The 14,668-nt window shown below is 38.6% G+C and overlaps 1 protein-coding gene across 4 annotated transcripts in view; it reads right to left on the bottom strand.

Annotated features, from left to right (window-relative positions):
* The window catches only part of PTPRM (protein tyrosine phosphatase receptor type M), a 613,403-nt gene that overhangs the window by 271,831 nt on the left and 326,904 nt on the right, over window positions 1-14,668 (bottom strand). For 2 of the 4 annotated variants that reach the window (XM_053673443.1, XM_053673444.1), the window contains exons 12-13: window positions 14,485-14,521; window positions 8,007-8,081 (exon numbers count right to left, since the gene is read on the bottom strand). In XM_053673443.1, coding sequence (XP_053529418.1) covers window positions 8,007-8,081; window positions 14,485-14,521 — 112 coding nt within the window. The remainder of the gene's footprint in view (window positions 1-8,006; window positions 8,082-14,484; window positions 14,522-14,668) is intronic. The other 2 variants (XM_053673445.1, XM_053673446.1) reach the window with 1 other exon arrangement.

Genomic DNA, 14,668 nt, shown 5'->3' with positions numbered 1-14,668 from the left:
GCTGACAAGGCCACCACCCTGCAAGCACTGAGGGCTAGGTAGGTCTCTCTGAGAACACGACCTCAGTGCAAAATCCTGACTGTTGGGAAGGAGCTGGTCACATGGAGTCTGGGGGGAGGAGGTTTTGGTCGGAGGGAACGGCAAAGGCAAGCATCTGGCACGTGAGCTGGTGTGGGGATCTGGAGAAACAGTAAGAAGATATCGCCGAGAGTGAGAGTGATGTGAGCTGAGGACCGAGTGCAAGAACAGGGATGGTGCAGGCCCTTTCTGCTGTGACTGGAAGTTTGGAATTGATTCTAAGTGCAGTAGAAAGCTATGTTGGGGGCTTTAAGAAGAGGAGTGAGGGAACCAGACTTCGGTTTTGGAAAGCTCAATCCAGCTGCTCTTTGGCAAATGAATTAATAGAAAGCCGCAAGAGTAAATCAGAAACCAGCTAAAATGTTTCTGCAGGGGTCTAAGCTGGGGTGGTGGCTGTGAGAGAGCAAGACGTCATTGAACCTGGAATATGTTTTGAAGGGAGACCTGACAAGAGAGGCTTATATAAAAACTCTAACTTTGTATTAGAAGTCATCTCACAAGATAGGAATAAATGGAGAAATTTATCAGGTTTTACACAGTTATGATAATGTATAAATTTTATTATCTCAGGGGCATTTTTTGCCTAGGGTGCACTGACTGGGCTACCTTCTTGGTGCCTGGATATAGCAGAACTCAGCAGATGAAGATTCCTGCTCTAAGGAGGTGTCTATTCTAGGAGGAGGAGAAAGACAGTAGCAAATGTAACAAGTAAGCACAGAGGGTAAAAGTGCCATCGACAAGGGGCAAGCAGCGGTGCATGGAAGGGACGGCGAGGCTGCGCTGCTGAGAAGGGTAAGTTCTCAAGGCAGACTTCAGTGAGAGGGTAGATCTGAGCACAGACTGTAGGAGGACGTCAGTCAAGTGCACGGTCTTCTTTGGGGAAGACGATCCCAAACAAAGGAAAAACAGGAGCCAAAGCTGGAGGTAGGAGCCTGGCTGAGGCGTCCAAAGAACAGGCAGGTCAGGGTGACGAGTGTGTAGTGAGGCAGAAGCAGAGGAGAGGACTCAAAAAGGTAAGAGGGGGCCAGTCATTTAAGGCCACTATAAGGACTGATACGTAGACCTGGAAACAGAAGTGGTGAGGAATTTTTGTCAAACGATTAGGAGAGAATTCTAGTCTTATCATGCAAATCAGTGTTATCAGATTATGATAATAGCCTGGGAAAAGACAAAGAGGACCATACAGATTTAAATGTAAGAACTTAAATGTGATAATATGGCATTTACATTGTATGAGAAAATAATTGTTCACTTAATAATTAGAGTGGCCTAACTTGTTTATCTGGAAAAAACGCTAGATCTTTCCTGGCAACACTCCATTCCATATCAGTGGTAACTTTAGAAGGATTCAAGAGCAACAAATCAGGGTAATGGCTGAATAACCTGAAATATGTGAAGTACTTCTCCAATTAAAAACCTTGGAAAAAAAGAGGAAAATGGGAACATATTTGATTATCTAAAAATGAAAACATCTTTATGTCAAAAGATAATAAAGTCAAAAGAACAGTGATTGGCAGGTATACCTATGAAGAGCTATGGAAGAAGAAATGTAAGTAGCTAATAGACACAAGCAAAGATCCTCGCCTTTGGTAAAGGACATTAGAGTATCACTGTCACCTGGTACAGGACACACCAGGCTGTGAACGTCTTGGGCAGGTGGAGCTGTGGGCGAGGGACACTTAACAGACACTAGTGGGAGCACGGACTGCTGCAGTTTCTCAGGAAGGTGATCTGCTCAGTTCCATAAAGAAACAAACTTGCCCTTTGACTCACATTTGGGAATAATTCAGAAACAAAAGTTCTAACAGAAAGAACATATATAGAAGGCTGTTTATTCCAGTCTGTTGTTAGTAGGAAAAAAAACTGATGTAATGCCCATTAACAAAAGTCTGGGTAAATAGATCCTAATATGTATCCATAATTTACAGAGAAACAATAGTCAAGTATTACAATGAATTCCTTAGAGTGTTATGTGTTGGCTTGAAGGAGAATCTATGGCACAGTAAGTGAAAAATGTAAGTTGCATAGTTAAGTATACAAATGGTAGTGAAAAAATTGTGTATGTATATGTTTGTATATTTTTACATACAGAGAGAGAAAGCTGTGGAAGGTTCAGAACATGGATTAGATGAGTGTGGACATAGCGTGAACTTTTTCAGTATTTCTAAGATACTCCCAGAGTCGAGTGCAGGGTCTAGCATACAGCAGGCACTCAGGTGGTATGTGCTCAGTTACTCAATGAAGAACTAAAAGAGTCGGCCCTGGATGGTGTAGCTCAGTGGATTAAGCATGGGCCTAGGAACCAAACAACTGTGGTTTGATTCCCAATCAGGGCACATTCCTGGGTTGCAGGCCAGCTCCCAGCAGGGGACGCATGAGAAGCAACCATACATTGATATTTCTCTCCCTCTCTCCTTCCCTTCCCCTCTAAAGATAAATAAATACAATCTTTTAAAAAAGAAATAAAAGAGTCTGCATTCTCCCCATAATTAATAAAGGTAAGAAAACACTAATATCTAACATTTATCAAGGGCTTACTAAGTATTTTATTTGTTCATTTTTATCTTGACAACTTTTTGAGTGTAAAAATACAGTTCCCATTTCACAGATGAGCAGACTGAGGTGTGGAGTGGCAAAACAACTTGCCCAAAGGCATTCTGCTGGTCAGTGGCATGGCTGGGATTTGGATGAAAAATAGTCCTGAGGCTTTTCCATGGAACCCACAGAGCACTGTTTGAGAACCACTGGGCCAGTCACTGTATCGGACTTCTACTTATGGCGGTCCGTACGACATGGCAAGTGATGAATGAGCGTTTGTGGAGTGAAGGGTTTGGAGCTCTTGCCTTCCCAAGTACCACCGCCTCCTGCCCCACAGGCTGAGACAGTACCTGGGGCGGGAGACAAAGCATGTCCCTCAGTAGACTTGACGTGCCTATTTCTGCCATTTCTCCAGCAGTGACTGGAAGTCTGGCAACAGGAGCTCAGAAGGCAGGTGATGGGGTTTTCTCAGGGCTGAGGATCAGCAGGATGTGTGGTGGAAGGCAAGCGGGCAGGAGCCGAGGGGCCCAGGTGTTCGTGAGAACCCACCCGAAAGGGCTGCATAGGTTGTCAGGACTGGGTGGGCCTGGACGGCCCAGGAGGAGGGGGGAGACTGAGGGCAAAAAGGGGGGTGGATGCTCAAACAGACACTGAGGTGGAAGGACCACGGGGCTCAAGCTGCAAAGCCTGGAATCAGATTTCTATCTGTCCCTTAACTGAATTATCAGACCTCTGGGCCCATGCAGGTGTCGTTTCCTTTTCTCAGGGAAGTGACTCTCTCAGGTGGCTGACGTGAAGAGTCTATGAGGGAACGTGTGGAAGTCTCTAGCACGGCACCCAGAACACGAAAGTTTTCTGCAAATACTGCGGTTGCTTGTCCTCCTCAGTGGGATGCACTGCAGTGACTTCTGTGCTTTAGATTTTATACGAAAAAGCTCTGTATTTGTTTAAGGGTCACATTAAGAAGAAAAAGACATTCCTTGGGATTTTTTTTTTCATAATAGTTTTTTTCGTGCTGACAAAGCTTCTCTTTGCAATCAAACTAGTCAGGCTCTTTGGAGCCCTTTTTGACACAAAAGAAAATGTGTGTCCTGAGGACAATGACAAGAAGTTGATCAAATATCCTCACTTCCTTTTTCAAATGTCATCAGTCCGATAGCTCTCTGCTCTTCACAAAAGAAGGCATGAGAAGTGATGAAAATTATCTCTTTGACCAAACTCTAGCCAGGCTCCTCTGAGCCCTTTCTCAACTAGACCTCAACCTTGATCAATAAAGACTTGAACAAATATTAACACAGTTTCTAACGGCTCAATGTCTCACCCTAGGTGACCCTAGTCTCCCTAGTGTCTGCCTGAGAAAAGTCCTTGCTGCCCCCAGAACTGCCTGTTGCACTGATAGGTCCCGTCCCCCAGCCTCCGTGGCACACGAGCGCCTGTCTTCAGTGAGGGCCAGTTCGCAAACTTGGATGGATTTCACACACATCAACACGCCCTTTTAGCTCTCTGTGTACTTCCCTTCCCTGACTCCATGAAGTCCCTGTTTGCCAGCCCTCTTCTCCTTCATTCTCTGGTGAAAATGCCCAGTCACTATACACTCAGAGTGAAGCTCAGCGCCATCACCTACTGTCAGCAGTTAGTGAATAAAACCTCTTTTCCCCACTTTAACCAACATCTGGCTGTGTTTATCTCTGACAGTACAGACATATGCTCCTTGTATCTTTCTCCAAACTTGAAACTCTATATGGGAATAATAATTGTTGGCTATTTATTTATTTTTAAAGTACTAATTATATCTAGCAAGTAATTCTGCATGCTTTGATATATCTGATTTGTACTTGAGCCCAAGGAGTAACTTTGTTTATAAATACTCTGGGATACAGATTTTATCAGATTAGATGTATAGGTTAACCAAAACAGATGATAAGTTTGTTTAGGAAATCATTCATCACAGCATCTCTGAGCTGGCTAGGTTATCAGATCATAAATAGAAATATCTTAATATAAAATAAATAGCCAGACATATTTATAAAATTAACTAGAAATCCTAACAGCCTAGCTAGAAATTTCTAGCATGTACATCTTTTAATTTTCTTCCCAAGGCAGTTCTATATTAAATGCAATTAATAACAAAATAAAAAGAATGAAGTAGAAACCAGAGCATTTCCAGTTTCCAGAATTTTCTGTGTGCTCTTGAGAGTGAGATTTTTGAGGTAGATAGGACTTTTATGCCAATTATATATTCTGTTCCCCTTCATCATCCTCTAAATCTAGTGGTTTAGTAAGGCATTTTGAAAACCTGGGTTCATGCCCATTAGTGGGGAATGAATCAATTTAGTTGGTTGTTAGACTTTTTCTAAAGATGGATTAGAATAAGATGTAACAAAAGAGAACAAATTGGAGTTCATCTATAAGCGAATAGGTAATATAATATCTAAAGATTCTTCTTCTGCTAAATTTACCTGTGTATATGTGTGTGTGTGTGTGTGTGTGTGTGTGTGAATTGGGTGATGATATGTTCTTACCATTGACTGAAGACAAACTAGTTTAGGAAACACGCCCCAGTGCAATGACAAGACCTCTTAACCAAACACACTAGCCTTCTGCAGTCTTGAGCTGCATTCATTCAGTGAATTCAGCCAATATTTAGAACACTTTTTGTTGTGTCCAGCACAGTCCTGGGGTCAGCTTACCAGGGTGCTTACTTTTGTCTGGCATTAGACAAGAAAGGGAGGTCCCATCTATAGCAAGGAGAACCTAACCAGCACATACTGCACTGTGAGACAAAAGAACTACAGGGGATTCACTATCTTATCAAAGCTTCCTAGTGTAAATAAGTATAGCCCCAAACAGCGTTTGTCAGAGTGTGATATCAGCACAATTTAAAAAATAAACAAATTGCTGAAGACACTTCTGCACCTCTCTCTCATGTGCCTCCTGCTTTGGGAAGGACCCAACTGTCCGATGGGTTATAGGTTTCGAATGCTCAGACCTGTCCCACTGACTGTTTTTAAGCTGCTCGACACAATGGGAAAGGTTTGGAAATATATTCCACCCCCCCATTAGCTGCATAACTGCTGTCTTTTCTTAATTGCTAAATGACAAGTATTATAAAAAATTTTCATTCATATGAGCATGTGTACATGTAGGTTTTGATGTTACAGACACAAATCTGCTTGATGGCAAGAGTCTGGGCAACCACAAAGTGAAACTCTTTATCAGAGTTAGAAGACCTATACCAGGCACACAGAAGGTGCTCCATAAATACAAATCAGTGATTGAATGAATGAATTCTCAAGTTTGCAGTATGACTCATAAATAAATCTATTTAAAAAGACAGTGTTACTGTTATCAAAGCTGATGGCTGATGCACATGGAAAATGCAAAAGAAATATTACTTGAGTTTGAATTTATCTGGATAAGATTAACCAGATTAACCACCATTAAAACAATCAGTAAATACTGAAAAAAGAACAAAAGTAGTTTTTCCCTGGTTTTTGAGGCTTTTTCTGACACTTGATCATTTTAATTCCTAATAAACCAAAGTAAATGATGGAGCTCATCTGCAGCCTTTAAAGGAACGACAGCCATCTACTTCAGCTATGTGTCCTTCACAGACTAGCTCCAAAATCACAACACACACTGAATCTGAAAGCCTTATGTAGGAGGCTAATTTACGAGGTTTCTTCCTAATCATGCAACTTTGAGAGAAGCTATATTCAGAAGTTCTACTTACTTCATGTCTCATAATAGCATGCTTAATCTGAAGGTAAGGCCTGAGAAAGAGGCTATTTAACTACATTTCCCATAAATACTCATTTTATGATAGTGGGGGCAATCCATTTTTTAATGATTGCCTGGCAAAACTGGTGCTAGCTCAGACTTGTTGGAGGGTCCCAGATTACCTACAAGGTCGACACCTAACTCTACACAGTGCCAGGGGCCAGTCCTGAAATATAAAGGTTTTAAAGGGGAGGATTTATGTAAGAAAGACACTATCCCTTAAGTACCTCTGTTGGGAAAAACATTTCAGAAGTTCAGGGTAAGAGAGGGCCTGTAACAAGCAGAACTTCAATCAGTAAAAGAAATATGCTTAAAACAAACTTAAAAGCTAGGGAATCAAAACTGTTAATAACACGTTTATAGCTTGTAGGCCCGAAACAGAGGACTGAAAATATGTAGAGAATTCCAGCAGAGAAAGAAGTGGAATAGCCTACATTTCTTTACCTTACAAAGATTAGTCTATAATTTGTCTGAGTCTCAGTTGCATTACTTTTCAAAATAATCTCATGGAACAACCTAAACACTCATGAAATTTTGCCATGAGTTAAGCTTTACTTTTTTGTGCCAAAATGTCGGAAAAGGGGTATGTTCCTTAATTTCATACATACAAAACAACTGGAGTAGAAATTTTATGGAAAGCCGTTCTGTTTATTACTCAGCTTTAATCATGCTTATACTACGTGCAACGAAACTATGACATCAGCAATCCTTTGGAAACCTGAATTTCAGTCATGTCCTTGTAATTATGTTAGAAACCTTGACAATGGCTTGCTTTTGTTGCAGGACAAAAGTTTGTCTTTTGGGGTTTTCTGACCACTCACCTTCAATTTGGAGTCATTTACTGGACTCTTTTCCTAGATGAGTTTCTACGGACGGCCTTTAAGGGGAGTATGGATGGACAAGCTACTTTCTCTTGGTATAAAGAAGAACACAGTTCAAATCCATGACTCTAAGCCATGTGGATTTTTAAAAACTTCCCTAAATTATTCAATGCATTTGACTTGCAGATGTGCCACTGCTTCATATAAATACTTTGCTTTGAAACAAGGATCTAAAAGGAATGTAATCAGTCCTGCTCCAGTTGTATGTACATGAAAAACTATTAGAACAGCACCCCCCAAACAGTGTTCAGTGGTTTCAATTTATAACATTGGCAGACAGGCTCAGTGTATTGCTAACTGTGTGCAAACTAGATCCTACAAGGTGAAAAATAAACCTCTTTCACCCTCAAATCACGACACCTTTTTAGCTTAATTTAGATTACTGTGAATCCATCTTTATGGATTTTGTTGGAAATCCTGTTTGATGTCATTGCCATTGCAAATCCAGCAAATTTCATTTCTATATAACATTAGGCCAGAAAGGAACACACCAACAGACAAACACACAATGGAAACATGCAGTGGAGTTGTGCTTATGCATGGATATAAATGTGCACAGAGAAGAGGCCAAGCACATCACTTCATTTAATGCGGGCACAGGTCTGTACCAAGAATCTGAAACATTGTAAACAAGTCTTAAGCAAAGGAGGAAATGTAGAGGGGAAAGGAAGCTGAGAAAAAATGAGCAGGAAATGGGCAAGATGACTCATCTATACTTGAACATCTGACCTGTCAGTTGGTCGTCGCCTGCGGCAGGGGCGATGCGAATGTAAGGTGTTGTAAGCTGAGTCACGATTATCGCAGCTATGGCAAAGGAAGATTCCCAGGTCAGCATGCATGAGGGAAGAAAAAGCCAGACTGAAGCTAGGCTAGCAAGGAGAATCTCGGTCAGTATATCACATTGTCTCAACTTTGTTCCAACAACAACAAAAAGAGAAGGAAAAAAACCATAGCAAGGTGTTGAATTTTCTAAATTCTTTTTCCTTAAACAAGCTTTAGTCAGGCAGTTAGATTTCTAACTATGACACAGTCATAATAAGCTTTAGCTGAAATTCTGGCTAGATCAACTGAAGAAAAAAGTGAAAACAAACACATTAGTCCTGGACAAGGCTCTAGACTGAACAATGTTTCCAATAGCTATTGAGTATGATGTGTAAAGATTCATTGCTAATTCTGATCATCAAAACTATAGGCTTTCAAAATTTATTCGGTTAGTTCAAATTCTGCTGCTCAAGTCACAATATTTTCTCTTCTTGCAAAAATGGTCTTTGTGAAGAACATTATCTTTTTTCACTAAGATTTTTTTTTATGTAGAAAACCTCTCTGATAACTAAATTTCATGTAGAACATTTCTATTAGGAACCTCATTTTGTCACATTAAGGGAATGAAAAAATGCATCTGAAAGCATTACTGAGAAAAATTAAAAGTAACCACTGCCTTTGCTACAGCTGTCTTGGTTAACATGTGACCACAGACATAATTTAGATTCCTGAAGTGGACGGGGTGGGCTTCTGGTTTGGCTATAGAGCTCAGTAGTTATGTTTAAATGGTTAACATTTATGACACACAGATATTTAAAAAAATAGAACATTAAAACATCAGTTCTAACATGATACAGCTGGAAAATGATGCAAAGAAAAAAATACTGAAAAATTAAGGACAGGCTTACATGAAAGATTGCTAATTTACAGGGAACAGCCTGGGTGCTATTAGAAATGTGGCAGCGAGTAAGGAAAATAGATCATCTACCATCTGCAGACAATTAAACCCAAAACTGCTGCTGCATAATATTTTGAAATATCCCCCTGTACCGTTCAAACAGTGCTGCTCCTTGTAACTAGACAACTGCAACAACTGGGTTTAAAGTGGTATAATTGTCTTTTCCACATTATTAATGAAAACTTTCTAGTCTTGCTAAGTTAGATGAATAAGCTAACAGTTGGGTCAGAAAACAGAGAACTCCCAGGGTATTACAAAGATAATTTTCTTGATATGATATGGTATGCAATTTTGCATGCTGATATAATAAATTGTGAACAGTAAAATGCTATTTGTCAGACTCATTACAAAGTTGGTACCAATTTCAAGCTTATACATACATACAACATTTGCATGGTCATAGACTAGTTATTCAGCCAACATTCCTATATGTATTTTTTGTTTTAGGAAAATTGTACCTGTCATACTTTTGAAGCATTATATTGTCTTATACAAAAACAGAGCAACTATACAATACTGAAAGATGTAAAACAAAATGACTAAAATGTTACTTGAAAATGGCTAAGATGGGTAGACATGTATTCACAACTAAAAGGAAGGCTCACTGAAAGCTGAGGCTCAAAACTCCCATAAAAAAGCACATTACAGATATCAGGAAGGGTTTCTATATGATGTTTACATTCTGTATTGTAAAGTGTTCAATTGTGATTATTATTTCTAGTTACAAGTAAAAAACTTCATTACCTAAAAATAGCGGTCAGCTAGCCTCCTGCCTGCTTTTGCAACTAAAGTTTTATTGGCGCAGTTGTGCTTGTTTGTTTACACTGTGTTGGTGGCTACTCTTGCACAGCAATGTCAGAGCTGAGTAGTCATGAAAGAGACCATCTGGCTCACAAAGTCTAAAATATTTACAATGTTTACAATGTGCCTTTTACATAAAAATTATTTGCTGTCCTCTGTCTTAAAACATCAGTAGAAATGCATTAAAGACAAAATCACTAAATTTGGTCAAATAAAGTCAGAAATTCCAATCCTGTGCTTTATCAACTTCGGGTCTCCCTTAGGCACAAAGGTATGCAGGGAAAAGTGAAGAATGCATTCCAGGAACCAGACTTCCCAAGTGCCATCTGAGTTGCATGCAGTGGGATCTTCTGGAATTTGATGAACCGGTATTTGTTCAACTAAGTTTTACATGACTCCAGTGTTCCTTTAAAAATGAATTTGTGTCAAGTAAATTTGGGCAATATGTAGGGCTGAAAAAGTTCTTAAAAAAAGGTCTTTTAAGAATTTAAAAAAAAAGGTCTTTTTTTTTTCATTTAGGAGCTTCCTAGGGGCCCTAGTGTACTCATGATGTACATTATAAAGACTATTTCAGATCAAGAAAAGAAAATATTGTCACCATAAAATGCTGAATGACAAATCTATATCATAGTTATGTTTCCATTTCTAAATCCATAGCTCAGTGATGGCAGATTAGCATATGTGAGTGGTCTCACTACACAATTTGTTTTCTCTTGCATTGAACATGAGAAATTAAAAGGAATTCATAGGTTTATGTTGAGATATTCTTTTCAGTTGTTTTGTCAGAGTACTTTCATTCTGTAGCATTGCAGCTTAGAAAGGATGCTATTTTTTAAAAAGAAAATGGTGAACAGAAAAAAAGAGAAATTTCTCATAGAGCATAGTGATTAAAAAAAGAAACACTCAAATTTCTGAATATAGTCAGAAACCATATCAGAACAATGGAAACCCTTCAAAGTTTCCTGAGGATCTCCCAGAACACATGTGCACATTCCAGTACAAACGTAAGTTCAATGAGACACTAAATGTCAAAACAGTGAAATTTTGTATAGAAAATTTGCCTTAAAATATGCTATTAGAATAATGATTTGTTTTCTTTTTGTTTAAGGTTTATGGTCTAACTACTATAACATGTTTGAAATGAATTTAGCATATGTTATCATGCAGTTTTTGTTTTAATTTCTAGCTACAATGAGATTAGCCAAATCTTAGCGAGGAAAGGAATGAATTATATGATTCTAATCCTCATACGAAAAAAAGTAAACAAACAAAACCCCCAACAATCCTCAAAACCTTTATGAACTGAAAACCTCCAAATTTAAAAGGTGATATATTTATGTATTTGTGCTTGGAAATCTTATAGAACACACTATGATTAACATTAATTTTTAAAATAAATGTATAATAAGAAAACTCCCAAATGGCTATATTGTCAAGGAGAAACACAGCTGGCATCATGGTATGGAAAATATTGTGACTGGTGAAAAGTAAACATTTTAAACTGATTGTTATATTATTTGGAATGAATATATCTCATTTAATAAGCAACATGGATTTTTAAGTGGACCCTGTCAGTTTAGAACTGATCAATGACAAAGTACTCCAAAACTAGCATAAAAAGCATTTCAACCCTACCAGTTACCACAAGGCAGCTGTAAGGTATGTCAGAGTTAAAGAAAACACAAGTACTGATCGCCAAGACACAGTTGGACCAAGTGGTCTTGAAAAGATTCAACTATAAAAATGTGAATGTGATTAAAATTTTTTTAAAGTTAGGAGAATTTAAGAATAACTAGAAGTTACTATTCACTGCACTGTAGAGATAAAGAAGAAGCCTGTGATTGGGAGGGTACAGCCAAGCTCATGTCTGTGGCCATTGAATGGTGTCGTCATATCTTACCTCGGGAGACAGAATTCTGTTGTGAGCTTGCCTAAGTAAACAGCAAAAATACCGTGACATACATCTATGAGGAAACTAGGTGTGTAAAGTCAAGGAGGATACATAAAAATACAGGCAATCCCCCACACTAACAATATGAAATAACATACCTTAGGCTTTGGCCTGTGTCTATTTTTATGAGGCTTTATATTTGAGATGATTAGTGTCAAAATATACCCTTGGAATATGGTTAAATAAGCAAAACATTAAATTTATAAATAATATGAAATATATCTTTAAGAGATGTACTTGGAATTACAAATTAGTTCCTTATGAAAAAAATACCCACCTCCAAACATTTTATGTAAAGATACCTGTCCATAGTTGTCATGAGAACACTGAAATCTTTATAAATTCAAAACATTGCTTAGGAAAATGGTTCAGTGTCTGGAAATCCAATTAAGCCACCACACTGTCAGCAGTATGTGGCAAAAAAGTCAGGATGTTTGAACTCCTTTAAATTTCAAACCTCTGTACTATATGGCACCAATAAAGTTATTAGACCTGACTATTTCTCTGTTATGACTAAGTAGTCAAGACGGAAATGCTTCCCCCACTGCAGAAAGAAAGCTTAGTGTGGGTGAGGAAAAGCATCGTGATTGTAAAGGTGGTAAAGCATCCAACTGTGCTGTGAAGGGCGGTCTCTGCCCCTGCACATGCACATGCAGAAATTAACAAAATAAAACGGTACGGACAGTGTAGTTTCCTTCTGCATTAGGATTTTATGAATAGAAATTACCATGCTATGTAATGAATATTAAAATTTGTTCCCCTCTTACCCTTAAAGAGGTTATTTGGATAGAGTTTGTTGCTGTGTAAATGTTTGCAAATGACTCAGAAAATATGAGTGGGGAATAGTCAATCAGGTCATCTGATTGCTTAATCATCCTTTGGTGAATTAAAAACAAATTACAATATTGATTAAATCTAGCTGTTGGAAGAAAATGATCCAAATCACTATCTAATTCATTCTATTGTGAAAACAGCAAACGTCAGATTTCCCTATTTACTAGTGTGCTATTTATATTGTATAATTATTTGAGTATGTAAATAAACATGCTGACAGATATTTCACTGTTTTTAGAATAAACTGGGCAGTGACTTAATTCTAACGAAGAGGAAAACAGACACCTACGCTGTGCAATACTCTAACTGGAGAGAGCTTCCTCTGGGTGACAGCCAGGAGTGACAAACACCCGAGAGGAGTTTGAACGCTTGAGGTCAAGCCTGGGCCTGAGGATTAGTAGCTGAGGGACCTTGGTAAGTCAGTCTGTCTCCCAAAATATGCATTTTCCTCATCTTAAGAATAACAATAGCAGTACCTGTCTCCTTTCTCACAGTAATGTTAAGGAAATAAGTGAGAACACATGTATGAAAGTGATTTTTAGCTGTGATGTTAAACATAAGGCATTACAAATTAGGCACTTGGAACTGGATTTACTTTAGAGACTTCAACAATATGTAGAATTCAATAAAGCAATCTGAACAGGGGCGATGACCTGAAGGTCTAAGAACATCAATATCTCATTCAAGGGCCTCATAATACTGTAATAATTAGTAGTTAATAGCATATTACAGTTTACAAAACTCATTGATATCTTTAATTTCATTTATTATTAATTTATCCCTATAAGTAAAAGCACTAATCAGGTATAATACATGAAGATGGAGTGTTTTAAAATCAACATAAATTGATTCTTGGAAATAAAATTATGAGCCCATAGGACAAAATACAAATGAGGTGAATACCTCACACACTGCCTGGCACATAACATGAAACCAAGAAATATTTGTCAAGCAATCTGAATATGAAGTTCATGTATCTTCATAAAAAGAGTTCAATGAGAATTTTGAAAATGCAGATGGTCATCCACGATATATTGAAATCCTGGCACCTGACAGTTACACAATGAAAGCAAGGTGTTTATATCCCACAGATCCCATGGAGAGACCACTGCCTCTGACCTGATCAAACCTGGTGCCACAGACCCCATGACGCCTTTTTACCATCGCATCGAAATTAAACCACACAGAACTTGCTCAGTGTGCACGGTTACTCCCGTGTTGGAAGGAGTGTATTTAGCTACAAGTGTTAATTTATAATGCCTTGTTTCAATGCGCTATTTTACACTTCTCAAACCTTTTTCTCATACACTTCCACACGTGAGGGCTGGAATCACACTACAAAGTTGACAGGATGACCTGAGAGCTTGGCGCACACGGTGCGCTTTCTTGTTTAGGGGCCGTTGTGTGGTGAGCCCAGCGGCTTGCCCAGCCATTTCTATAGCTCACTCTCGAGCGCATATTTGAACTGGCCTGGGAAATAGGTTCCACAACACCACCTGATTACCGGGTTCAAAGAGACACACACATTATCAGTTAAAAAATGAAACAAAACATGTGGACCATGGAACTACTTTGTATGTGAATGCACACCAGCTACAGGAGCGCTGTGTGGTACTATGGTTTCAAAAATCTATGCTGAGATCATATAAAATTTTATTTTAAAAGAATTTTAAAAAAGATAACCATTGAAAACTGCTTGGAACAGAGCAATATGACATATTTTTAAAAGTATGTCAACGTTGATTTTAACTGCCAATGTTAGCTGACATTAGATCCTGCGGCATACATACATACACACACACACCCACTCACATCAATGAAGTTAATATTTCAAGAAGTTTTAAATACCCTCTAAAGTCTTAAAGGACAAGTCAGGAGAACATCCCACAGTTTCAACCTACCTTTTGTGGCCACTCGAACACAGTCTATTTTGGTTTCCTGTGTCAAATAAAGAGGGGGAAAATCACTATTCATGTTTTATTTAAGACAAAAGTATCTGCAGTTCTGTTTAAATACTGATAAGGAAAGGTCGAATTGCTCCAAGTGGGGCGTTAATCACCTGACGGCTACTCCTTGAATTAAGCC

This window comes from Artibeus jamaicensis, unplaced genomic scaffold (genome assembly GCF_021234435.1).
Source record: "Artibeus jamaicensis isolate MK-2021 breed Jamaican fruit bat unplaced genomic scaffold, CSHL_Jam_final contig_864, whole genome shotgun sequence".
Classification (NCBI taxonomy): domain Eukaryota; kingdom Metazoa; phylum Chordata; class Mammalia; order Chiroptera; family Phyllostomidae; genus Artibeus; species Artibeus jamaicensis.
The sequence above is the reverse complement of the archived record's forward strand: the minus strand, read 5'-3'. Positions and strand labels throughout refer to the sequence as shown.